At 35.8% G+C, this 27,844-nt stretch overlaps 1 protein-coding gene across 8 annotated transcripts in view; it reads right to left on the bottom strand.

Annotated features, from left to right (window-relative positions):
* ankhd1 (ankyrin repeat and KH domain containing 1) overlaps positions 1 to 27,844 on the bottom strand; it is a 187,779-nt gene that overhangs the window by 56,693 nt on the left and 103,242 nt on the right. For 6 of the 8 annotated variants that reach the window (XM_039773750.1, XM_039773751.1, XM_039773755.1 and 3 more), the window contains exon 15: positions 18,920 to 19,687. The exons of the other annotated variants lie outside the window; for them this stretch is intronic. In XM_039773750.1, the coding sequence (XP_039629684.1) occupies positions 18,920 to 19,687 (768 nt within the window). The remainder of the gene's footprint in view (positions 1 to 18,919; positions 19,688 to 27,844) is intronic. 8 annotated transcript variants of the gene reach the window in all.

Genomic DNA, 27,844 nt, shown 5'->3' with positions numbered 1-27,844 from the left:
TATGTAATCGGTTTTAAAGACTTATAGCCTGAGTTTGCATAAGATGCTCAGGAAATATTGATTGTTAATCACCATAGTGACTGCGAATGCAAAATAAAAATATTCTATGAAAAAAGATCTTACCGTGTATACAAAAATCTACCACCATTCAATAGTCAATTAGTAACTTGGCTTTTGAAACCATTGAAAATACTGTGGAAACAAAGTATAATTTAACTCTGATGTAAAATGGAGGTAAGGAGAAGTTTTTTTCTAGGAACAAACTGTGTATCCAGTAGACATCCTTTGGCTTTAGACATTTCCTGTAAGTTATTACTAGAATTTAACCCTCTCATGAAAGGAAAATGATTTGGGTGTATCAATCCTTTGATGTGTCAATGTTTATTCAAAGAGTCACCGTCACAACTTTACATTAGACAGTTAAAAAGCACATTGCTGTGCAAATGTAGATATCAACCTGTTTATCCTGCCAAAATCCCACTCTATTACAAAAACTCAATTTTAGGAAAGAGATTTTGAGTCACACAAAACGGTGAAACTGTGCTCTGTACTGCTGGCTGCCAAAATATTCTGATCGGAATATAAACTTGGTTCAAGTCAGAATCATGAGCTCTTCCTTTAAAAGGATCTGAGAAATCCCTAATTACCTGGGGATTATACAATGCCGTGTTAAACATTTTTTGCAAAGTTTAGATCTTATGGTGCAGTATGATGTGATATTTGCTTATAATTGCTCCATAAATAGGAAACGGCTTCTGAAAACTGTTGCTTGGTTTTTAAACTTACTATTTTGAATAAATATACATGCATTTTTCTCAACCTTCAAAGAAACTGAGCATGTACCATCAATAAATCTAACTAAACCTACAGTGACAAAAAACAGAAAAACCCAAAGGAGAAACTGACATAATAAATTATGTACAGTATGTAAGGCGAAGAAACATATAATCCAAAATCTTTTACATTTAATGGCAATCAGTCTTCAACCTACTATTATAACAAAGTAGTTCCATGAAAGAATTCCAGCACAAAAGTATATTCTACTTAGGAGATAAAGGAGGACACCTCAACATGTTCTTGCAATTGGGAAAAAAATTTATTACGCATTCAGTGTGTTAATTTTATGCCAGGCAACTTACATGAATTAGTCAATGCAAGTGCAATTTGATTCCTCACTAAAAAAAATAAAAAAAAAAAAACGGTGCCAGCTGTTGAGGCATGGTTAGGTTTTTACCTTTCAAAAGCGCCTTTATATTTTAACTTTTTTCATTTTAAACATTAAGAACATATATACATTCATTTATATAAAAAACAGCTCACAAAACATCTTTATAGAATAGAAACTTACTCTGAAAAACTGTCATTGAACCACGTGTGGTTCAAGTTTACTAAAACAAGGCATGGATGTTCAAGTTCTTAACTAAATGGTGGTCTTGGAGATGAAAGAAATCTTCAGTAGAAGTAGCAGCAGCTTTGATGTTCACTTAGCACAAAGTGATCGAGTGCACATGGCATTAAGCAGGTGCTGTATCACTTGTATAATTAAAATGACTCTACTCTTGATATGTACAGGTTGACAAAGGTGATTAAGACTAAGGCCGTTAAAAATTTCCCATATTTTACAAAAAATAATGGAACAAAGGCTCAGAAACAGTACTGCTAAAACAACCTTTAATTTGTCCCTAGTGGCTAACAGCCAAAGTATTCCTTAAAAAAAAGAGTAAAACCATCTGATCTAAACGTGATGACTTTTGAATAAGAAGGATGACATGGTACTGACTTATCGGAGATTTCTACAGTTTAGTGTAATAAAAACAGCTTGTGACATTTGGGGCAGAATAAAAGAGACGGGTTGAAACAGCTGAAGTGAGGAACAAGAGGAAAGCAATTGCATACTACTTCAAGTGACTGAAATGAGAAGAGGGGGTGCTATTGTTATAACTACTGACAAATGAATGGTTAAACTCCAACGTGATAAAAGCAGTTTAGATAAACAGGACACTTTTGGTAGAAGATACTGTCTTCTGAGATGCCATAGAAGGAAATGACTACCAAATGGTGATCAGAAGAGATGCAACGGAACCGAATGTATGAACAAGTCATTAATAGTTTGACCTGGAAATGATTAGAGCTGACAGAAGACTTTAAGAAAGGTGACCAAGGCACTGCGAGAAATATAAAGGCATCCATCAAAAAAAGGTATGAACTACAAGAACATTTGAGTTTCTTTGGAATCACGCCATGAAGCATTTCAGTTAATGGTAGATGCTTTTCTAATTTTTAATTTAGAGGCATGAAGAAAACAATTCTAAGGTTGGTAATATGGATGTTGAGTAAAATTACATTACTGAGATGCTGGAACAAAATACAAGCAAGGTATCAGAAGAATATGATGTTCAAGGTAAATTGAAAACTAAGAATGTTTCAGTGAAAAATAGTGGAAATTTGCATCTGGACAAAAGGCACTACAAAAACATTCAAGGCAGTGGTGGTGAAATGCTTATGCAGTTCAAAGGAAGGTGCTATGAAGAGTGGGAGGAATTGAAGGTGAAGGGTAACAGCATAAGCAACGAGGAAGCAAAGCAAAATCAGATTTGTGTCAAATTAAGGCAAAAAATCGTATTTGAGTCACTTCAGACTGGTAATATGAACACAGCCAAAGACAGACAGTCAAAAGAGGCAGCCCAACTGAAAGGGCACTGAAAATGGCAAAGGATAATTGAAGATCTTGGAATTGACAAGACTGGTGCAACTCAATTGTAAGGGAAGAAAAGATGTCAGCATTAACTACAAAGCAAAGCATGGAATCAAACCTATGCCACATGTACAAGATGACATAGTCCAGAAGAAAATACTTCTGAATGATGTTAAAGTTAGTGAAAACTGGTTTCATGCAAAGAAAAAGGGATAAATAGGCACTATTAAAGGGGAAGATGGTGTCTAATGAGGTGTCAAGGGAATTAGCAAGATGGGCATTAAGCACAGCATGTAAGAATGTACGGTTTTAGTCTGCAGCAACAGTGACATCAGGAGAATCAAGGACAACAGCAGAAGATAGGAATAATGAAGACTTGGGGGTGAAGATATGACTTAGTTGGACATCATGCTCACAGAAACGATGACTAGAAAGATAAGTGAAAAACCACCAAGGGATTTCTTGAATGTCACTTGTGTTGTATCCGGTCAAAACAAGTCAAAAAGTTACCAACATGGAAATCTGGAATGGTAAAAAAAAAAAAAGTATTGTATCTAATAGAAGTAATTAGAAGCAGAAACATTGTTAGGTTGTTTAAAAAAATTAAAAATGCAGCTGGGTCACGGCTAGAAATTCAGACAGCTATTACCATTGTCAGATGTCAAGGCCACATTTTCAGCACAGCAGCAAAAGCTTTTTTAGGGATGAATCAATTAACAAGTCCACGAGCCCAACAGCTGTATTAAATTATAAAACTATGCATACATACATCCACATTTTCATGAACAGGTGAATTTTACACTTTTATGTTTTATTGCTGGAGATGTCTCTGTATTATATAAAAAAATCTTGGGTTGAGACATGACCTTTTCAGAAAGACACTTTGACGTCCTGACAGAACAACCAATTTAAAACAAGATCACGGACCTCTAACCTCTCAGTTGTTGGAATGCTTTTGGCAGACACATTTCATGTGCTCTCAGCTCTTAAAAATTTTATACGTTCTAGACGGCATGTCAACAACTAAGTAAAGTAGAAAGAGCTGCATGTCTAAAAGAGACCCAAAAGCGTTGGAGAGAAAAGAAGGCAAAAAAGAACAACAACCACATATGTGCAAATTCTGAAAATAAGGAAAGTAATCAGCCCAGACCGAATGGAATTGAAAACCTTGTAGGTCCAATCGGGGTCAGAAATAAAAGACTTCATAAGGAAGCTCAAAAACGTTTTATGCGATACACATGCAGAGCAGGTTAGAGATTATGAAAGCAGTGGAATTCGAAAGGCTCCAAAAAAAAAAAAAGGCGCAATACACATGCAGAGCAAATTAAAGATATGAAAGTAGTAAAATTTGAAAGTATCAAGAAAAAAAGAGCGCATTAGCACAAACAAAAATTATTACTCTGTGAAATAACGGAATAGCAAAAAGAGATTGAATATATGGACATAGGTGATATGTCAGAAGTATGTAGATATTGTTTGGCTTTAAAGTTTAAGTCGGAGACTTATAGATCGTATTGCCTATACTATACTATAGATAGTGTTGCCTCCCAATAAAGAGGCGTATCCGCCAGAATTAAAAGATTTGTTGTCTGGTGAAAGTGGAATCCACAAACACTACATGCAAAATATCCGAGTCTACAATAATCTTTTCGCATTCTCATCATTCAATGCTCAAAACGTTGATTTACACAATAATGGATTATATGCTATGAGAATCTGTGGTCCCGCAACAATTAAAGCTATGACAAGTTTAATTTCGAAGAAACCACAATTCGGTCATGTGTATATTTATGATCACAGAGAAGCGATGCAACATAGAATCGAAAGAGTATTAACAATTCCCATGAAAATAATCTCTTTAAATTGTATATCCAGTTAACCAAACCTGGGGGGCAGGTAAGTGAAGCGAGCAGGGGTGGAGCCCCCAAGTGTTTTAATACTTTAAAGAAAATCACAAAAACAGACTGAGAAAAACTTTAATGTTAAACCTCCCAAAATGTAAAAAAAAAACGACAACTTAAGCTAAAGTACAGCTGTGTGACTAGAGCAAAGTGCAGCTCATCTTTATAATGTGAAAAAATCAGGCTGAAACAATAGGAGCATAACCATTGTGAATTTTTCCAGCAAACAACCACATAAGCTTAGTAATGAATTTCACACAGCTAGTTAGGTTTTGCGTTTTTGTTCCTGCTTTCTCTAAACTTTCTGATGTTTCTTTATTTTTTTTCTAGTTTAACTATGAAGCTATTTGTTGTATAAGTTTGATCTGATTGTATCTAATGCTATTTTCTTCAAACAAAAAGAATTCCACTCATTTTATGTAAATCCTAAAATTAAGGAAAAACTACCAACAAATATTGTGAGCCTGACCACTGTACTCCTTGAAGAAAAGCTTGTGTTTATCATTCTAAGAAAGCAACAAGACATTAAACTATCACTGCCATATAATTCTTAAGGTATGTATTGAGATAACATCTGATCAGATGCATCAAGTTAATGTTTTAACACTAAAATGGGAATTGACGGTGTCTTTGAAATTGGTGCAAAAACAAAGGACACAAGACTGACAACACTTCACGGCGTCTTATGTGGACTTTAAATTAATTAAATGCTTCTACTTTTTAGATTAACAGAACTTGAGGTGTGATTTCTGTTCAGACTTCAAAGTCTAACTCTACCTTAAATAACAATACTAATATCTCTATTTACAATTAGATGATTAATGTAGTATTAAGGAATTTAAGGGTGAGTATTTCTTTCAATCTCGTATACCAAGTCACTGTTATTGGTCGGAAAAATGCAATGCAACTCTACCCTCTACCCTGCCAATCAAAAAATCGACCACTAACAAATCATTTAAAGCTCAACTTCCTGGATAATAATGTTGGCAAAGAAAAGAGAATATCATTTTAATACTGGCTAAGACCCATTGATTACATATACTTAAAAATGAAATGTACTTTAAGGGACTGCATAATTTAAACCCAGAATACACAAGAAATGTGACAAACGAGAGAAGGTTATTCGGGCCATTTGTTGCTTGTTTGTTTAGTTAACACCTAAGCTGCCTCAAAATCTCATCCAGATTTATCTTAAAGGTTGTCAAGGTTTCTGCTTCAACTGCATGACTCCATAGTTTGTTCCAAACTCCCATTAAAGATTTTATAACTGTCACCCAACAAAAATGGGCCCAGAAATCTGTAAATGAAAGTTTCATGACTGTTCCAATCATGCGGTATAAAATACAAAGACAGAAATCTACTTTAAGTTACCATAAGACTCAATGGAATGTGCTAATATAATGTATATGTCAAATTTAGTATTTTTTTATTGGTTATAAGGATGTGTTTTCTAGCCTGTTTCTAATCACAAGTTTTTCTATTGGATATTTATCCTACTTAGAAATCACTCTTTTTTTAATGGCTTTAAGGATTTGTTTTCCAGCTTGAATTATTCAAACATCATTGTCTTTCTCATAGATTTTTAACTAAAAATCATCCTGTCTCTGCAGTCTTAATTAAAAAAAAAAAAAAAGGTGCAGGCAAGAAAGAATGTATCTAAATGTTCAGGGGATTCAAAAAGAGCTCTATCCAAGAAATAATTTTCTTTTTCTATAGAACAGAATATCTAGTTTAATCTAGTGGAAAAAAATTAATTTTTGTAGATTCCCATAGTGCAACGTGCCTGAAACACCTTGAAGTGAAAAAGGTGTTCCAACTGTAAAATATCACCAAATTTGGTTGCTTAAGAATCAGCAAGGAGAGCAGAGACACAATCCCTTTCCATAACACTACACAAACATTCACCTAAGCATACACAAAAAATAAAACCTCCAAGTATTTGAAAAAACCATAACCAGACATTCATCTCTAGGCCCAAGAGAGAATGGGCCAACATGCATGCATCATTTTTCTTCAGCAAGGCCCTTTCATGATCTGGAGAAAAGAGTCACAGTTGACAATGAAGCAAAAAAATCTAAAGAGATCTTAACTAATCACAGCATGACACCATCCACATAATCAAGGAAGTTTAAGGAGTAATTTTATGGCCCCAACAAGCTAGTGTGGGCTTAGGTTTTTGATGCATGAGGCTGACCTGGTAAGGGACTTCACCTAGGGATCAGTTCAAATATTAATCACATAGTGTAAAATGTGGTGGCTAAACAATTTATTCAAGTACTGCTAGACTCCTTTGGCACATTCATACGCAGACATACCTGGTAAGACATCAAGGAACTCTTAAAACCTTAAGATGGGCATCAAAAGTCCCCCTTGGAAAAGACAGTTGACTCACAAATTGGGACAACAATCAAGAGAAGTATGACACCACCACAGCTGAACAGCCTTAACCAAGTTGGCAGCAAAAAACAGAATGCTAAACCACCAAAGGTTCCCTGAAATGTGATGGTTGAGGAGTTGAAAAGACAGGCACACAGTAGTAGGGATGGGTATTGGCACTGATGTCCCAATTTGATTAGATTCTGATTCACAATGTCCCGATTTGGTTCGATTGATTTTATCTTGACTGAATAGCATTGCACAGATATATTTGGTAGCTTTTTTTAAAGACTATTTAACCATGCATAGAGAACATTAGTGTGAAAATGTGAAAAATGTCAATTATTTGAAGGGTGTAACATATAGTATAGTGACTTCATAACATATGCATAAGCATGGAATGACATTTAAAAAGAAATACTTCAAAGAAAACAATTTTTTTTTCACGGCACTGCACTCATTCATAATTCACCATAATTTAACTAACTTATGAATTAACACAACAGAGTCCACAAATATTACGGCAGGCTCCTTGATTTAATACGATGCGATCGCATCTACGTTATAAAACATCTGTATCAGCTTGTTAATACTATTAGGAGTTAATCAAATACTGCATCTTAAATAAGGTTATTAAATAACCTATTCGTGTGTTAATGAATCTCCATGTAGAGACCCTTCAACTGAACCATTCACCAAATTTATTCACATATTGGACATTTACAAATGGTAAATATAAACATAAATGGTTTCATGGTCTGGAACCCCTGCAGATTTTATTTTTTTTCTCCAGCCGTCTGGAGTTGGTTTTTTTTTTTCTGTCCTCCCTGGCCATCGGACCTTACGCTTATTCTATGTTAATTAATGTAGACTTATTTTCTTACTGTGTCTTATTTTTCTATTCTTCATAATGTAAAGCACTTTGAGCTACATTTTTTGTATGAAAATGTGCTATATAAATAAATGTTGTTGTTGTTACAGTAACCATGAATTGGTCTAAATTAAAGATCAGTGGGAAGACTTGTGTCTTCTGCAAGTTACATACATCTTTAGTCGCTCATGTGTGGCAGTCATGTTAATCAGTCTCAAAAATGTGTCCACCTGGTCCTCCTCAGACAAAAAGGAACAGTTTTAAAATGACGATCTAATGCTGATGCTTATTGATGGTGGCACTGAGTGAATGGAATATAAAAGAAAAAGTACCGGCCATCATAACTAACAACTGCACTAATATGATTTGTACAGTAAAGTGCTTATGGAGATACTTCATACCAGCTGCATTGTGCACACACTCATTTTGGTATCATAGGCTGCTCTGAAAATTCCAACAGTTGCCCGGTTGCTTGGACAGGTGAGGCACATTGCAAACTTTTTTCACCATGGCATTACAGCTTAAAGAGAAGCAACAGAAAGGTTTCTGGAACAACAGCCAGCCATCTGAACAGCCCTGCATACTGTATAGACAACAAGGTTTCTACCAGGGTGACTGGCATGCAGCGTGCTTATCTGCAACACATTCTCCACAGGTGCCCAGTGGTTTCTAATGTGGTGACATGTGATTTGTCACATAGGGATCTGCTACCAGCTGTTGCAAGTTAGAGCTACGCTCTCTTAGCTGACCTGAGAGATCTGGCAATGCTTTGCTTAAGAGCTTCATAAAGCCTAGGTACAATAACTTAATTCGTTTGCTTTCTGGTTGGTATAGCATATCTCAGTTTGAAAACCTCTATCATACAGTGTGTATAGAAAAGAATACCCCCTTCGAAATAATCCCATTTTTTTTTCCTTTACAGCCTTAAATGAAAACACACAAACCAATATTTTTACCAGCTTTGCTTACTCAATGCAATTTATAACATCCAAGTGAAAGATATCACAGCTACAGTTCAGAAGAATTTAAAAAAAATAAAAAACAAATACTGAGATTAACAAAGGATCACCTCCTCCTAAACAATATTTGTAAACTCAATCAGGTGTCAGTGCCCACCATTTCCATTGCGGTTACTGGCTTCCTTCTACCTGTGATCAATTGTAATGAGTGTGAATAGTGAAGCTGTTCCTGGAGCATTCATTCCCTTGCTTGGTAGTTCAACTGACAGCAAACAACTGGCTATGGGTGGCAAGACACTTTCAAAAGATCTCAAGGATAGACTTGTGGACACACATAAGGCAGGAGATGGATACAAAAAATCTCAAAGGCTTTATCAATCCCAAGAAGCAAAATAAAGTCCATAATAAAGAAGTGGCAAGTGTTTGGTACCACTAGGGCCCTCCCTGGATCCTGCCATCGCCCCAAACAGGATGGAAGAGCAAGGAGGAAACTGGTAAGAGAGGCCACCAAGGGGCAAATGGCCACTTTGAAGGAGTTACAGGATATGATGGCAAAGAGTGGTCATAGTGTGCGTGTGACAACAATTTCATAAGCGCTCCACAATTGTGGCTTGTTCGGGAGGGCCGCAAGGAAAAACCCAATTCTTAAGAAAAGCCACATTAAGCCTCGTTCGAGCTTTGCCAGAATGCACCTTGAGGATTCTGATGCCAAGTGGAAAAAGGTCTTATGGTCAGATTAGACCAAAATCAAACTATTTGGCCTCAATACCAAATGGTACACCTGGCGGAAATCCAACGCAGCTCACCAGCCGCAACACACCAAATCTATAGTAAAGCATGGATGGCAGCATCCTGATGTGGGGGTGTTTCTCTGCCACAGGGTCTGGGACTCTTATTATGGTAAAAGGAAAAATGGGTGGTGTCAAAATACCATTAATTCTTGAGGAAAACCTGCTACCCAATGCCAGAAAGTTGAAGATGGGCAGAATATTGACATTGGGGTGATCCTTTATTAATCTCAGTAGGTCTTGTTTTTGATTTTTTTATAATTTACTTGAACTGTAGCTGTGATATCTTTCACTTGGATGTTAGAGGTTGCATTGATTAAGTAAAGCTGGGAAGAAATATTTTTTGTGTGTGTTTTCATTTAAGGCTGTAAAGCATATTCGAAGGGGATTCTTTTCTATACCCACTGAATGCTAAAAGCCCTTGATTTCAACTACGGTTTAGGGTCTCGTATCTTTACAGATAGAAATTGCAATAGATTGTTATTTTTGGAAAAGAGGTGAGTTAAACGGAGTCTTGGAGCTACCCGCCATCTCCAGTAGAGATTGTTTAGGCTCTACTCACTTGGATGTCGACTGAGATTATGTTTATGGGTGATGTCGGGATAAATGATTCCTCAAATTTGTTGTGTTACAACAATACATAATTTCTGAGCAGCACAGCTTACATTGAACTTTGCATTTATCCAGTTCTTTACCGATGCACCATTTCAATCCACAGGAAATCCACGCATCTGTCTAAGGCACCGATTTCAGTTGAGGACTCACACCTGCAGCCAGAACCATTCTCATTATATGAGTGGTAGTAAAGTGCTTTTTTCGATCAGACACCAAATAAGAAGAGAAGCAAAAATCTATATATAGTAATTGACTCTCAGAAAAAAATAATGATTAATTGGAAAATCAGTATTTTACCTAAGCCTACACAGTAACAATCTTGTCAAACAATGAAGAGATTTAGAGTGGCTTAGCTAAGAGCAGACAGTTCTGTGATTTCCTAGTGTATGTTTTTCATGACATTAGGTGTAACTTCTAACTTCAATAAAGACAACACATCTCAGAATTACTCCCATTCCTAATCCTCTTTATGATTTGATTATCGACCAAGAATGGCCTGAAATAAAAAGTGGCAGTAATAGCATCCAGGGTCCTACGACTTGACAAAAGAGATGCTGGTTCCTAGCAGGCCTGATTCTGTTCAGTCGAGATGACTGACAGCAAAGCCCACTGCACATATTCAGCTTGGACAATGGAAGAGCAAGGAAGCTGCCACCTAGACAGAAGCCCAGGCTACTTGTACCTCACTGTTGGTAAACCCAAATCGAGGGCGTTGTTCAACATCTTTGAAACTGGGCACCTGCTCCACTTAGAAATATAGCATGCCATAAAATAAACCATGAAAAGGATTTTAAAACCTTATGACTCACATGTGCTTCCGCCAATTTTCACTACATTATTTTTATTATTTTTTTTTTTTTTTTACTTCCAGTAAGTCTACAAAAAATGAAATGTTTTTGACTTGTGCAACAGTGAGTTGATGTCACAGCCTTCAAATAAAAACACCTCTTAAAAGCATAGCTCTTCACAAAAAGCGGAATCTCTGTATGTACAGTGACATGATCATAAAGAAAGGAGAACTGGACATGCATGGCACCTGCCTGTAATGCACATTTGAAATCCACATAAAAATCATCCAGGACTTCTTAAGTAAGTAAAAAGAATGCAGTGATTACTTAACTTTTTTCCTCCCAGATAGACAGGTTTTTGGTCCTTGAGGCCAGCAGACATGAGATCACTGATATTTTCTTTTACATAAATTGAGGTGCTGTGGGTCAATTCATGTCTCATAAACGAAGCAAATGAATGTCCTAAATGTAATCTTTTAAGTGCTTATCCATTATTATAATTTTAATTTAACAGACACAAATTCACAGCAACTCAAAAATTCTGTAAAACAAGTTTGGGTGATTATCAGGAAACTACTAGGCTTACAAATGAGAAACAGCAAACTTAAAACGAATCATAAGAGGTAACTAGTGTAAAATAAACAAACAAATAAATAACGGAGCTTGTGTGTTGTAAACAGAGTGTGCAGACCTGACTACGTATATCAGTAGCATGGGACACCAGTTGAGTGCTGTGGGTGGAAGCCAGCCATCAAGGATGAACAGACGGGATTAACTAATTGGGGTCTTTTTCTTCTCCTTTATATATTCAGCAAAAATGTAATAAAGGTGGCCTGATTATTTTGAATTACATTTAATTGTTTTAGATATTATGGATGAAGCTATCCAGCATCCACATAGGACAGCCACTAATTTCATGGCATGTCTATAGAGAAGCTCTATTCTGCCAATCTACAGTATATCAGGCGATTTTAACTTTGAATGACTCAAACAGTGATCGGTAAATTAGCTGATCTCAAAAAACATTTTTTCAGAATCTGCTAAGCTATATGGTGCTCCTTTACACAAAATATGCTAGAACTTGAGGAATCACACGAGTCATTTTGCTACCAAAACTTCCTGTATACGAAGAGCAGACAGTGAAACCTTAGGAGGGAGTAAAGACTGAAATATTGACTTTTGCATTAAAGAAGGTGGGACAATAAAAGGAGAAAAGGGAATCTGAGGAGTCTTCTTGAGCATGGAGGGGAATGGCACATGTATATGTTGTCCAGCAATAGTTTGAGTGGAAGGAAGAAAAAAGAGGGACATGTCATTAAAAGAAATGAAAAGAGGAGCTCCTTTTCGTTTTGTCTTATTTATAATTTTAGATTTTGTTGCCTATATAACATCACACATTGTAATCATTTTAAAACAACACTAAAATACCAACATTAAAGCATCTTTATAACATTATACAATACTGCCTCTAGTGCCGTCTCCTGTAGAAATATGGACACCTGTAATGATATCCCTGAATGACAATATGATCAATACAATGTTTTCCTTAATTACAAAATTTAGCAGAGGGCTGCTGTTGTAAAACTTTGCCATGCTGCAGCCAGAAAATTAGATTATAAAATTATGAAAATAAATATCTACTTTGTAAAGCTAAACACTTTTTGAAATTCATGCCTTGAAAATTGATAGCCAATTAAATATATACTTTATGAGTAGGGCTACCAACATTTTCTTTTTTTGTTTAACTTTATTCTGACATGTTGTAGGCATTTAAACTACATTGTAGCTTTGGGTTCATATGGCAACACAACTAAAACTTTTTTCACAGCATGCCGTTTCATGCAGGTAGATCACAAACTAGTAGCGTATAATTTGAGGCATAGATGGCATATTTTAGATGTTTTTCTTTTATTATATATAAAAAAAAAACACAATCTCACTGCAACATTATTTCATTGTAACATTGCTCCCGTAATGCTCACTAAACTGTTGGGGATATATTTACTGAATGTAATGAGGAAGAAATACAATACTATAGTACTTTATTAATCTGGTAGCTTTGGTTACTTTGTGCCAGCTTTTTAACGTACCAAACAGTATGCTGTGTTCAAACTTTCCAGACACCAAGTTTTGGTTTCACTAAATCAGCAGTTTACAAAGTAAAACTGGAGTTTGCAAACCTGCCTTACCTGTAAAGGATGAATGTCTTTTGAGCATGCAGTTGCATTTAGCTTTGATACTCAGTTTTATTTGGTCACTATAATTTTAAAGAGTTATGTGCCAGATGAAATTATGATGTTGTTGCAATACACCTCCATAATTTCAGATTTTTAAATGCGTCAGTGTGCTATGATATAAACCCGAACAGCTGTCAACGTATAACTGATTGAAGGTACTGTATAGTAAATTTGGTTATTTGTAAGCATCATATTTAAATTCTCACTTCATCGTTATTAAGTTTTTTTTTTTTAAATTGAACTCCTTTTTAAGATTATTAATTGTGATTAATTAGTTGTTACCTTAATTTTCTGTTCTTTTATTTACCTAGATTAGTTAGTAATACTCATATGCAACTGGCTTAAAAATATCTACAAATTAACCCAGAAAAACTAATGGTTGTGTGACCAAAACAGTGAGATTTTCCAAGGAGAACCCCTGCTGCTGGATCACATTTTTGAAGAAAACACTCAAATGGCAATTATAACACAACTGAAAGACCAAACAAATATGGCATTAATTTTTTACTTGTCAAAGTTATCTTTGAATTTTTAAAATAGCATCAGCAACTTGGGCAATAAGGGTCCAATGGCTGAAAACAGCAACAACAAAATTATTTTTTAGAATGCAAAATAATAAAAAAGGTAATGCTGCATAGCCCTCATTATTAGACAGCATTCATGCACCAAAAAAAAAAAAAAGGCATCCCAAATACATGAGGTGTGTTTTAAAGTAATGGAAGGCTACCCACATAATTAATGACATTACAAGCTAAATAATCGAAAATACACAAAGGCTAGACCAAGACGTGATGCATTCCACATCTTTTTTTGCACCTCAACGTATTTCAAATGTCAGGAATAATGCAATGCTGAAATAAGCAGGAGGAAAGCAAACCTTAATTTTAACACATTTAATCATCACTTCTTGCCTTAGATCCACCAATGAAATTCAAAGTGGTGACAGCCCTAGTATATACAGAGGTGTAATCCACACCTTTAGAACACTTAAATTTACCCCCAACAAAAAAAAAATCCTAATTCTGCTCAGCCTGATTTCTAAAGCGGTTTCCTAAACCACGTAAATTTAGTACACGAAGCAGCATATGCTCCTTGTTTGCATATGCTGCTTCGTGTACTAAATTTACGTGGTTGATCTGCTGATCTGCTGCAAGCTAGGAAGAGAAGCGCAGTAAGTTAGGTAAGCGGAGTAAAATAATGCCACCGTCATAATGGTGATGCATCATCACTCATTGGATCCGATATATAAAAATGCAGAGGGCCTTACTTTGGATTTTGAGAGTTTTAACTTAAGATGTTTTTGCAATCACAACCTGAATTGCTTTGTGCCAAATCAGGGGATGATTAGTTACTTTGTTTCAATCTCCAGTTAGTTTGGTGCCATTTCAAGCATCAAACTTTCAACCTAGCCACAAGTAAAATAACACAGGTGTATCACAGTCTTCACTCACTGGACATAAAGATTTTTCTTGGGAGAAATCATCATGAAGATTCCACAAAAACCGCACGTGTGCAGCACCACACTCGTTACGATTATGTGGTTTGTTTATCAAGCACAGCTCTGTGAGCAGGATGTTTTTTACCTGACAACTGCAAGAGAATATGAATTACTGCATTAATGTGTATGCTACACAAAGAACACATTTAGTTTTGATGACTCTATGGCAAGTTGCACTGATGGCACAGACAAATGTGCTTCAAATTAATTTAGACTGTAGGGGCATCGGGTGAATTTCACTGCACTGTATAATATTGCATATTTACTCTCCAATATCCTGAATGTCACCTCTATTTAGGCAAAATCACAAGTCTCAAATCAAATGTCTTCAGTCTTTAGATCTGTAAATATTTGTTAATAATTTTTGCTTTAGAATGCTTGTTGCACATTTACTCCTTTAATATCCAAGTTAATGTGTCTCTAGTGTCTGCATCACGCCACAGAGGACACCTCACCGATGTACATCACTGTGATTTTGATCGACCCGATCACAAGTAAATCGACTCCTTTTTGCGTATTCAATTGCTATCTGATCTAAGAAGAGAAAATGGCACTTAGGTTAGGTGTTAGGATTGAGGTAGTTGCCTGGTATTTGTGCGAGTTGTTTTAGTCATTACAAGAAGAAATGTATCTACTAATGCACAGTATTTCCTGTAGTTAGATCAGATCATTCCTTATCCAAACCGCTCCAGGGTTTGCTTGACACCATGTTTTCCAAAGACTCTCAGTACTGTCTTTTTGGTCTACACCAGTGTGCAACTGGTGTGCTGATCTCTACCTCAACAAATTGGACTACAGGGGCAAACACTCCAGGTGAGTTTCACACAAGGTCTGAAAATGGGTTTAGCCCCCTTAACCTTCACTGTGAATTTAAAATAAAATTTTAAGGTGAAAGGCTTGACCTTTAAAAGCACAACAGCCCAAATGAATAAAACTGTCTTCAGTTAAAGAACATGGAAATGGCCTATATTGTGCTTAGTTTTTGTAATAATTAAATAATCCTCTATTTACACATCTTCTAGAGGCCATGCAGTGTGCTCTTAATGCTGATATAATAAGAGTGCTTCACCTTTGTGTGTCTAAGTTACAGCCAATAGATACAGTGATACAATATAAAAGTGGCTTATCTGTATCTGCATTTAAAACACAAGCTTGCATAATTGTGTAATTTGATTTATTAAGGACAAGTTATGGGTATCCTTCACAACAGAAGCTAAAAATCTAAACGCTGCATTTATTTCTACTACTACTACTTAATATAGTACTCCTACCTTAATATGTATTGATAAGGATAGAGAGTCAGGTGGTGAAGGTTGTTTCTTGGTGCAAAGAGGAGTATCTTCATCTAACACCAACAAAACTGACTACCACCATGCTAAAGAGCCTCTATGTCTGGTCACCATTCAATGAGTGGACGTAGAGGTGGTCCACTCCTGCAAATACTTGAGGGTCTACATAAATGACATGCTGAATTGCTCTCGGAATACAGAGAAACTATAAAGAAAGGGCAGAGCAGACTTCTTCCTAAGGAGACTGCGCTTCTTTAGCGTGGGAAGCGACACCCCACACATCTTCTGCAATACTCTAATGTCCAGTGCAATTGTTTATGCTGTGGTATGCGGGGCTGGACGTTCACACCAAAGAGTGTGTGTATATTTATTTATTTACCTACCTATTTATGTGTGTATTTATTTAAAAAGGTCCTGTAAAAGCCACATTTCCCACTTGGGACAAATAAAGTTCTATCCATCTATCTATAAATGAAGAGATGTCATGAATGCAGCACTTCAGGAACTAGCACTACAGCCATAACATTAACCCTGTGTTTAATACATACTTCAGTATCCAGGAAGCAGCCATACAACTTTAAAAACTACAGTACAGAACACTGTTTATGGATGAGTCAGAATACTGAGCAAATACAAGAATTCATTTAAGTTTATATATTCATACTTCTCTTTGTATATACCCAATGAGATAGGATTAAACAACGCCTACATTTTATTCCAGAAGTGATTATGCCATTAATTTTCAAATAATGTGGCATGCTTTGTATTCAGCTATATGTAATTTAACTGACTGTATGACTGTCCTGTAAGAGTGTGCTGTGAGGATGAATCTAACAAAATAAGATATGAGAAGAATGCATGCAAATTTAAAGGCAGTATCTGCTTTCCAGTTACTCCAGTGCAGGCAAACAGGTTGTTCGCTCTTGGCTGTTTAGCTGGTAGACCACTTTTGGTCGACCACAAAGTGAAGAGTATGAAATTCCCGATTCATTATATCCATATTTAATTACCATAACAAACAAAACACTAACTACCATTCATCCTCGGTATTTCGCCCACTCTGCAGCCACCTGTAAACACACACCATTTTCAACCTTAGAAGCCATAAAGGGGAAACCTGCAGGCACTCACTCAATATTTGGAGCCTTCCAACAGTACAAAACATACACCACCATTTACAAATTTAGCAGCAGTGTGATTTTTAGTGGCTCATTGAACAGCCATCAGACGAAAAAGTAACCAAATCTAAAAAAAGAACTTAATCTACTACAAATGAAACCAATCATATTCTATACCAAAATGAATCGTGTTTATTAAAAAAACTCTTCCCTATAATGTGACACAGATATCCTAACATTCAAGTGCCGTTCAAAATGTACAATTTGCAGATATTAATGTGTCTGGCAGATGCACTTCAGGATGGAAGCATGTCACTGCTTTGACTTGCAAAAAAATAAAAATTAACCAGAATTTTTTATGAAACACTATGTCATCTCCGTATTTATTATTTTAAAAAAATCAACTGTGATGTGTAAACCAGAGATCCTCACTCATGGTTGTGGAGGGCTGCAGTGGCCATGGGCTTTCATTCCTACCAGTGTCCTAATTAAAAGCAAGTTCTTGATGACCAATGAAACTTGGTATTTAACTTTATGGCTTGTTAGTGCTTTCAGTCATTGAAGAAAAATTTTAGATTTTTGTAGAGTTTCGCCTTCTGAGAGCACTATCTGAATCCGTGGACCAAAATAGTTTTGTAATTCTTCTACTGGCCCCCTTTCTATCGCATTTATTTTGTAATACCCATTCGCCATTTTCAATGGAACCAAGTTAGCTAGAGCTAGTGATTTCTTTATTACTTGCATTTTGTTAATAATTGGTGGCTAGATAAGAAAACAGGACATAATTAAAAGCTGAATGCAGCAGCTTAAAACTAATACAGGCAATTAAAGGGTCCAAATCATATCAAGTGAATTAATTAAAATTAAGCAAAAAAGAAAATGCTTTTGTAGTAAATAAATTTGCTCTAATTAAGAATGTGCTTGAAGTGAAAACCTGCAGCCACTGAGGCCCACCAGGTCCATGACTGTGGATCCCTGGTATAAACAAAAGCTGAAACGATTATTCAACTAAGAGCACAATTTAAAAAATAAAAAAAACCTTACAAATTTAAATTGTCATTCTCGATTACTCGACCATATTCAATATAGAAGCAATGGCAAACAAAGGTTTAGGAATTTTTGAATTTACAAAATGAAGATGAATCTAATTACTTCGATACTATTACTACTCTGATATAAAATATCATATCTTCGTCATAATACATCTGACCACCAAACTCTAAACTTTCAGTGGCAACCTAATCAACATCTAGGCATCACATTGCCCTTTCCCCCCCAATTTGATTAATTTTGATTTATATTAATTCCCTTAGGGAACTAATTTTGAAATCATCTAAATTCAGGTACTATACAAATAACTTTACTTAGCATTAGATGTTTTTTCACTTTAAAATGTCAAACTGGACGAAGTATTGAGTTCATAAATATACTTTTAACATCACAAAAATAAGTGTTTATAGTTAATAAAGAGCCTACAGCTAATAAAAATGACAATATTTTAACACTTAACTTATCTGCCATCTAAAACCTCTGTACTATGTCCTTAAAACATTTTCATGACAATAAAAAAGGATCAAGAAAAATGTAAAAAATGCCTGCAACATTAGCAGTGAATTTCATTGTTATAACGGATTCATCTTTAATCTAAACTAGATATCTTGTAATAAAGATAAAATCTCACTTTTCCTCCATGAAGATAGAAAAAAAAGCACAAAGACCACACTATATTCTGAGGGTAATACAGATAAGATATTATGCAGAAAAACAAATCATTCTTAACCCACCTGCCATTATATCATCGAGGGTGTCAGTAAGCGTCTGTGCTGGGGTAGCAACCATTAATCCATCTGTTGCTTGAGCCAGCAATCCCTGTCCAATTCCGGTTAACTGCTGCTGTCCTAACATCTGCTGGTTAACCATTACTCTTTGAAGATCAGGTGGATTTGTGGTAGGGCACTCAGAATTTGAGAAATCTGTAGACTGCTGTCCAGGCAGAGGCTGGATTGGAACAAATCCAGTTTGGCCAGAAGGTGCCATTTGTGGAGATGGCTGTTGCTGCTGGTGCTGGTTCTCTCTGTACAGAATAGTGTCTACTTGGGGCAACTTAGAGAAGTCATCATCTGGTAGGTTTTCCTCTTCACCCACCTGATCTCCACTGCCTCTGTCCAAGCACTGCTGGGGTAGTTGTAATTGTGCAGAATCATCTTTTAGCCCCTTGGCTTCCATGTACTCTTTGGTAAACTGCTGTTGAGTTTTCAGCTGCAGCTGTCTTTCAACTTTCTGCAGTTCTTTTAGAATCTTTTTCTTTTTCTGCACTTGCTCTTCCCTACTTTTTTTCAATTCTTCAATCTTGTCTTTGGTCAAAGGCTCACCCTGAATAAGCTCCAGTGACTCTAACTGTGCCTTCTCAATGGCGCTGATTCGTTGCCCAAGTTCATTCAGTTTGCCTTCAGTCTCCTCCACAATGCATTCTAAAGGTTGGTAAGGATGGAAAGGAGGCAGTAGTTCATGCTCAGCTCCCGGCAGGGGGCTCGATCTTTGCTTGGATACACCTAGGCACGTGAAAAAGCGTTTGGAAGGGAGGGAAAAAAAGAAAAAAGCCATGCAAAAAATTACTTGCCCACAAAATTTTAAAATTAATTTAAAAAAAAAATCATTTAACCTTTTAGCTCTGATTAGGACAAACTGCCTGGATTACACTTGGAAAAAAATGGTTCAAATATAAATAACTTAAAACAAAAAAAAAGTTTTAATTTTGCCCAGACCAACTAATAACTAACCACAAAACACAAAACGGAACAAAATGCACAGAGAATAGTGATCAATGCTAGATACATTGAACCCAAATGAAAACTTAACAGCTAAGGGGAAACATGCATGATAGACTGGATGCTGTTAGTATGACAGCGTCAACACAATCAAAAGCCCAGCAGTTATTAATGCACCCCAAATAAAAACGCACAATAGTGGACACAACTCAAGCCAAACATGTAACCCATAATACATACAAAAAAATAAACCATCTTAAAAATATCAACAGTACTCATCTTTAACATTAATTTAAAAGCCCTAGCGGACTACTTTAAGTGATAATCGATTAAAAATGAAAAGTTTATGTCACAACAGATATTTGCCCGTTTCAGGTATGAACACCTTGTATTAAAGAACTACTTAGCAAGGTCAGCATTTGTCTTTTAGGCTTAGGTTTTAGCTGTACAGAGCCTAATAGTTTTGACATCCATGGACTAGCCATTGTGACTCCACCTGTCTTTCACACTTACTTGATTGCTAAATTAGTAAAAGCTAGCAAGTCTTATACACAGTGGCGTAGCGTGGGTGTCAGCTGCCCGGGGCGGAGGAAAATTTCGCCGCCCCCTTATTTAGGTATTCAATTTAAAAGACTAAAATATGCAGTAATTCTTTGCTGCCACCTAAAAGTGCCGCCCGGCACGCTACGCCACCGCTTATACAGAGTTCAGTGACGTTCTACAGTCACGTAACATCAAAGTCCAACACTGCATGCCAAAGAGGCTTCTGAGAATACGCAACTCATTGGGCATTGCTACAAATGGTGTATGGCAGTCTGTATGATTGCCTGAATCCAAGTCCTTACTTGATTTAAACCAAAGGGAAGTCCAGGATGAAAAGTCTAATGTGTCCACAGATGAAACATGGCATGTCTTGTTAAGGTATACCTACTGTGATGATGTAGTGGTATTGGTCTTGATTTAGTAACACACTGGATGCCACTACTGTTTTTTATCCATTAATTGTAACATTTCCCCATGAAGTCTTGCTTTCTTCAGCTTAAAATATTATAAAATGTAAAGTGACTTCTAAATATGTGTGATCTTGAACTTTTTTTTTTTGGATACATTTTGTTAGTCAATTACTTTGCATCCATTAGAAGTAGTAGTACTGTAATGTCTTATTGTCAAGCTATTTAAGTTGACGGCTTACTACTTTTCAGTTAACTCAGAACATTAGCAAGGATCACAACTAAATTTAGAGCCAATATAAAATCCTCGCTTAAAATATAAAGTAATAAATGGATCATTCCCACTCTACTTTATGCCGATGTTACATTACTCGATTATTTGTCATGGGGCCTGTCAGATTTGCCAATCGCAGTTGCCGATTTCATCGCTGTATCCCATCAAATTTCAGGACTGAAAATCATAGCCCATGTCACATTTACTGACTGTGCATCGATCCTCCAGTGCAGTCATGCTAACCCCTTTTTCTGTTAGCCAAAAGAGTGCTGCTTAACAGAGCAGTGCTTTAGGAAGGGTTTAAGCTGCAATGGAGTTTAGAAGCAATCTCTGCCCATTAATTTATTTTTCCATTCTGTTATCGAATGTAAAATAACAGGTATCAGATAAACAAGCTGCTCTTGTTGATGAGGTTCAAAACCCACATGTTTCTTATTCCTTGATGCTATATTCTATGCATTGTACTTCTGGGTGAGCATTCATTAGTTAATTTGGTTGTTAGCTCTCCTGTGTATATAGCCCACCCTTCAAACTAATGACAAAATCAAACTTGTTTGATTTTATCCTAGCCAGTCTCAGATTAGTTGGTCTCAGACATTGGGTATGTCACATCAGACAATCATGAGCAAATCACCAACTGCCTCTGACTGATTAAAATCGTGTAAATAAGGGCCACGGCTGAAAATCGCTTCAAAATGTGTCTCATTTGAACGTAAAAGCCTACTTAAAATTTAAAGAATACAGCATCTTTAGGTATACAGACCCCAAGCACTGAACCGATTTATCAACCATTATTAAAGAGAATAGCATTTAAATGAAGGAAGGTAACAAATGTTTTGCCCACGATAGTCCAATGGGCTGAAACTTATGCATCTTATGCACACCATGGACTACCTGAAGAACGAATCAATTGGTTTTAGTAGCGATCCAACAAAAATGTACTTGTAAACTCAAACAGCAAAGACTCAAAGTCTCATTGACTCAGACACTTAATTAACTGATGCATTTTTCTTTTGCTATTGACAGTTCTAGCTACAGAAGATCCTGCTTGTGTGGCTACTCACACTACTTTTTAATAACTATAATAACTTAAAATTCCACAATAGTTGCATTATTCCCAGTTCTTTCTGGTCTGTGACCTGTAATGTGATATGGCGATACTTACAATTTGATCAAGTCACCATTCGTGATCTTGGGATTTGAAGCATTATTGCAAGTAATGAACCCCCACGTTAAACCAGCTAAGTTTGACAGCAGGCTCTCTGGTTGACAATATGAAAAATATGACACCGCATACTATCATTTGCCTGCAGCATTAGGAATCACAGAATAAATACCTTGGGGTTTGGAAAACAGTTCATCTCGAAGTGCAGGAATTCTTCACCACTATTTTGTGTTTTAAAGAACTTGGTAGTGTAAAAAGCAACCTATATGTAGGCTAATTTCTTGTACACAACTCACCCTGCTCTGTATTCTGTGTTAGGTTTGGCTGCATGAATTTATTGTGTCAAATCCTAGCCTCAAAACATACTGCACAAGGCTCACTAAGCAGCCACACGACTTATAAGATTAAGCTGAATAGAAAGAAACAACATCTGAATTGCCACAGGACACATACACCTCACCAGGGTTCAGGTGTTATCTATTCACTGATTCCAGCATAGTTAATGGCAAATTCTTCTCAATAATCCTCCAAACCACATGTTTAGGAAAATTCCAGAATAGTTCCAGGAAAATGACAGTGAAATCAACTTAACACATCAGGCCCCCTCAAGTAAATAGACACTACAGTCTATCAGGCATCTCTGGGACGAGATGAAAAAAGTGCTTTAGTAACGAGACCTGCCTGAATAAAAACAAGAAGGGGATGCACCGATACTGCAGTAAGTGTGAATTTTGGTACATCTCTCTTACACCCTGTAGATAGCTTGTTTTGATACAACTAGGGACATATTACCTATTAAGTACACGGGTCTAATAAAGTGATTTCTCTCTGCATATTTATAAACACAGTCAAAAGGAAGAAAGAGATGCAACACAGTGGTTTCCGTCAAGAGGGAGAATTAAATGGAATACTGATGTGCCAAGAATAATTATGGGCACAAATAACAGCCACAGGGAACATATAAACCTGTTAGGAGAATGAACATTTAGGTCAATTAACTAAGATTAACACCAACTGCTTAGGAGACCCAGGAAGTATTTGTTGGTGAAGTCTTCCAAACACTTCATTATACACTCAGTTTACACACACAAAAAACATTCAGTTGAAAGAGGGAACTACTGTATGTCTTTGAAGCCAAGTAAGTCCTTGCAATTCTGTAGAAAGTATTTAAAAATGTACAGTTAACGACATACAAATTGTAGCATTGGCTGCTACGGTGACCTAAAAAAATGACACTCCTTTATCAATAAAAAAAAAATAACAATATAAAAAGTTTTGCTAGGGCACTTTAAATGATTCAGATAAAAAAAAGATGGCATTTGTTTTTATTAACTAATAAAAATGTTACTTTCTACAAAGAGGTTACAAGCATTAGAGTTTATTAAACATTTTTTGACAATTAAAAAGTTAATCTAAAGAACATACGGATTTTTTTTTTTTTTTTAACATTCACACTGTGTGAAAAGGTGAAATAAACGTAAACTCAATGTAGTATTTAAAGTGTGTTAAGTAATAAGAGAGGAACTCAATTTGTCTACACAGAGCAAAGGGGAAGAATCAATTTTGGTTTTATTGAGAAGAACCTAAAATTCTTTTCCACAGATCTAGTCATATTCTGTAAGATTTACATATTTTAGCTTCTGTGTTGTAAAAAGAGTCCACTTTTAAACAGGAAATTGCAAAAGAAAAACAAATGATGGCTACATTCACAGTGTTAGACCAAGAAGAAAACAAACAACTCCAATTTTCCTTTTCTCTCCAGTATTTCATCTATCAGAATGCTGATATCTGTATTTGTCTTCAGGCTTTATTTGTTCCTTTGGATTACATAGGCAGAACTCTTAAATGACTATCACGTGCAAATAGATGAAAATGTTGACATGCTATATAGCACATTTAGGGTAAAAATGCACTATAATGTAAGCAAAGCTATCATGCACTCTTTTTCTGCTGACAGATCTCATGGACTTGCAAGCCTTGAAACTTTTATTGGGATGATGGGACTTTTTTGGTCGTGCATGAAAATAAAACTCTTCAAATGCAATTTAATTTCCACATAAGTTGCATCTACTTTTCTTAAAAACAAATAACTACGTGAAGGAAAAAAAAATCTCAAAAAGTTGAATCACGCTCAAAAAAATGAGGCATGAGTGCAACCGTACAGGTTGCATTTTGAGAAACAGAAATGGTAGAGGTGAAAAAACTGCCTAATTGGCAGAACAAATATTTTACTAAATATAACATCATTGTTCAACCTGAAATTGTAATCATTACTTGGCTACACATAACTTTGTTAAAAACAAAGCAATTATAAAAATAATATATTCATGTTTACAAAACTAAAATCAGGGCTTGTTTAGCAAACAGGAAAAATCACAGATTGATTAAGTGACTTCTATGTTAACAAACAATCAAATATTTATAAGAACTTAAATATTTTGACAAATTTCTGCTTCATCTGCATGACTTGGTAGTTCCAGATTCCCACAACTCGTTCCATAAAGAAGCATTTCCTGTCTACAGTCTTAAATATGCTTCCTCATAACTTCCACTACTGTCATTGAGTATATGGTTATTTAGTTGAATTCTGCTGGGTCATTGTTTCTAATGCCTTTTGACAGTTTCAAAGACCTGATTAAGTCTCTATGTAGCCTTCTCAACTTGAGAATAATGAGGTTTAATGTCCTGAGCCTGCCAATGCAGAACATGCCCTTAAGTCCTGGGATGTAATGGTTTGCTTTCCCCTGCACAGCTTCAAGTGCAGTTATGGCTTTTTCTAGTATGGTGACCGGGACTGTACACAGCAGTCTAAATGCAGTCTCAGTCTGAGCATAACAAATTTACTCAACAGATTTTCTAACATAACTTTGCCATTTTTTTTTTGTTTCTTGGCACCGATAGAATGTTGTACCTAATATTTTTTTAATTAACATCCCCTCTGCCTACATGCAGCATTTTGCATTTTTCTACATTAAACTACATTTTCCAAGTGTTTGCTCAGTCCTGCAGATTTTCTAGATCTTTCTAAATTGTTCTTTGCCTCCCCGGTATCTGCTATCCCTCCAACTTTAATATCGTCTGAAAATTTCATAAGTTAACTAAATAGGCTGGAATTTACGTCATTAATAAAAATAAGCAAAAGACAGGACCCTGAGTGAACCCATTAAGGGTTTAATTCACACATGGAGCATTCACCTCTCTCATCTATCCTCTTTGTCACCTGCTATTTAACCAACTTGAAATACAGTTTTGTAAGTTAAAAATACCTTCCAGATGTAAAAAAAAATCATCAGTGTTGGGACTGTATCAAATGCTTTTTGAAAGTCTACATAAATTTCATGTGCTTTGTTACTGTCCAGTACCCTCAGCAGCCTTCTCAAAAGCGTTTCTTCTACGTATGTGATAATCCCCAACTGCCACACCTTCGACATGCCTGCTAAAGGCATAAATAATGCCTTGCTCCTTCATATTATTGAAAGGCCAATGTCTACAACTGGTACAAAACATATTCAGAACTGCAAAATCTAATGAAGTTTATTCTATCAATTAAACCCTATTAAAAGAACCCCTCTCATTTTCATTTGACTTACTGTACAACTGCTGAAACATAGCTTATATTCTGATTAGTTAAAAGCAAAAGTTGCACTATCAAATGTAAAAAGAACTTTTTATGGTGCAAACCATCTCAAAGCAGTACGTAAAGCAATTAACGTTTCTACAGTTATTCTGGTAACTAAGCATTTCAGCAAATGGTCTCCTTGTGAGGGGCGATATTCAGATACCTACTTATTTGGAACTAAAAATAAGCTGTTTGCACATTAAATAATGAGATGAAGTCAATGAAACAGGGGAGGCACCTACTTAAGATAAAATTTTTCGTTCATTTGCTATAAATGTGATTATGGCACTTGTTAGACACAGAGAAGTATCACTTAATACTTTATAAAAACACAAACAATCGGTGCCTACATAGGCTTCTTGATATGTCAAACTAAAGAATAAGTGTCACTGTGTCAATTTCAAAAAAGTCAACAGAATGTCACATGTTTTTAAAGAAAAAAAAATAACATTGTATAAAATAAAGGCAACTACAGTGTACTCTATACTATATATGCCCAAGTAAACACAATAATAATTCTATATAGGCAAATGCAACAGAACACATACTGCAAAGCTTTAACTTACAAAAACTAAATACAACTCAAATATTAGCCTGGGCAAAACTGGAATAAACATCAAAAACAGCAAACCCCCTATAGTGCATGCTTCAGTTTTAACATCTTCAGGTCCAGATGGTATTGCTCTAAATTTCGCATCTGTTATTTAAATTGATAAAATGCAATGGTAAAGTAAATGCCCAATTCTGTTTGTTACAACAACAGGGGGGAAAAAAAAAGAAAGACTCCATAACTATCTGTCTTGTTTATAAACCTAAGGAGAATGTAATAAAGCGTAAATAAAGCAAGCTGGCAATCTTGGAACTTCATGGATCTGAAGATGTAAAAGCCTGAATTTCAGCAACATCATTAACAAGTAGTGGCATGATTTAGATGGAATTGACAAAAAGGACTGCATTAAGAAATCTGGCAATATGACAATCAAGAAAATAAATTAAAAAAAAAATATATATATATATATATACAAAATACAAACACATACAGTACATACATACACACATATATAACTACTAAAATAAAGTATTTTTAAGTATGGGCAGAAAATAAAAAGCAATAAAAAGTATATCACAATTTTTTTTTTTTTTTTATATAAATGTATTTGTTTTTCGGTTTTAAGAACAATTAGGAATGCACAGACTGATTGGCCACTGTTGAAATCAGACCATTTTTGCTATTAATATGCTATCATACGATCAACGTATCTGTTAAAAATATTAGACAATGGCATGCATAATGAAGTTCCATCAATGAACAATGAGGAAAAAAAAGGACACAAATGGTCACTAGGTGTCAGAATTGCGGCGAGTGTGGACACTGTTATTTTAACTGACTCATTTTCTGGGATCATGTGGCACTTCTGCATCATATACCACTCACTGTGTTTGCCATACTCACTGATAAGAAAACAATGCAGGCTGGAAGACGAGCAGCCAATGACTTAACATATACCTCTGATTTATAAAACAACAGAAACTTCAACTGTTTTAAAAAGAATACATGGTTACAACCATCTAAAAAATCAAGTAGTACAGTAGACCCCCGTAGAGTCGCGATTCAGAGTTCTTTGGCCACAGTCATTTGCAGATTTTTCTTTAGAACCTATCTAATAATTTTTAGTGGAAACCGTAAATATCCGCCGCAATTTTTATTGCTTTTTTGTGGCAATACTGCACTGTAGAGAGAACAGTAAGCAACTGTAGAGGAAAATGCGGCTTGGGATGGTGAAAGTAGCCAATAGAATTTGAAACTACAACTCCCAGCAGTCCCTGCAGTGGTTCTGATTGGTCTTCTGCTGAGGGTGCCTGGGTTGTTGGGGCCAAAGGATGTCAGCACGGCTTTTTAAAAGGGGGCTGGTGACCAAAAGCAAAAAAAAAA

The sequence above is a fragment of the Polypterus senegalus genome, chromosome 13, assembly GCF_016835505.1.
Source record: "Polypterus senegalus isolate Bchr_013 chromosome 13, ASM1683550v1, whole genome shotgun sequence".
Lineage (NCBI taxonomy): Eukaryota > Metazoa > Chordata > Cladistia > Polypteriformes > Polypteridae > Polypterus > Polypterus senegalus.
The sequence above is the reverse complement of the archived record's forward strand: the minus strand, read 5'-3'. Positions and strand labels throughout refer to the sequence as shown.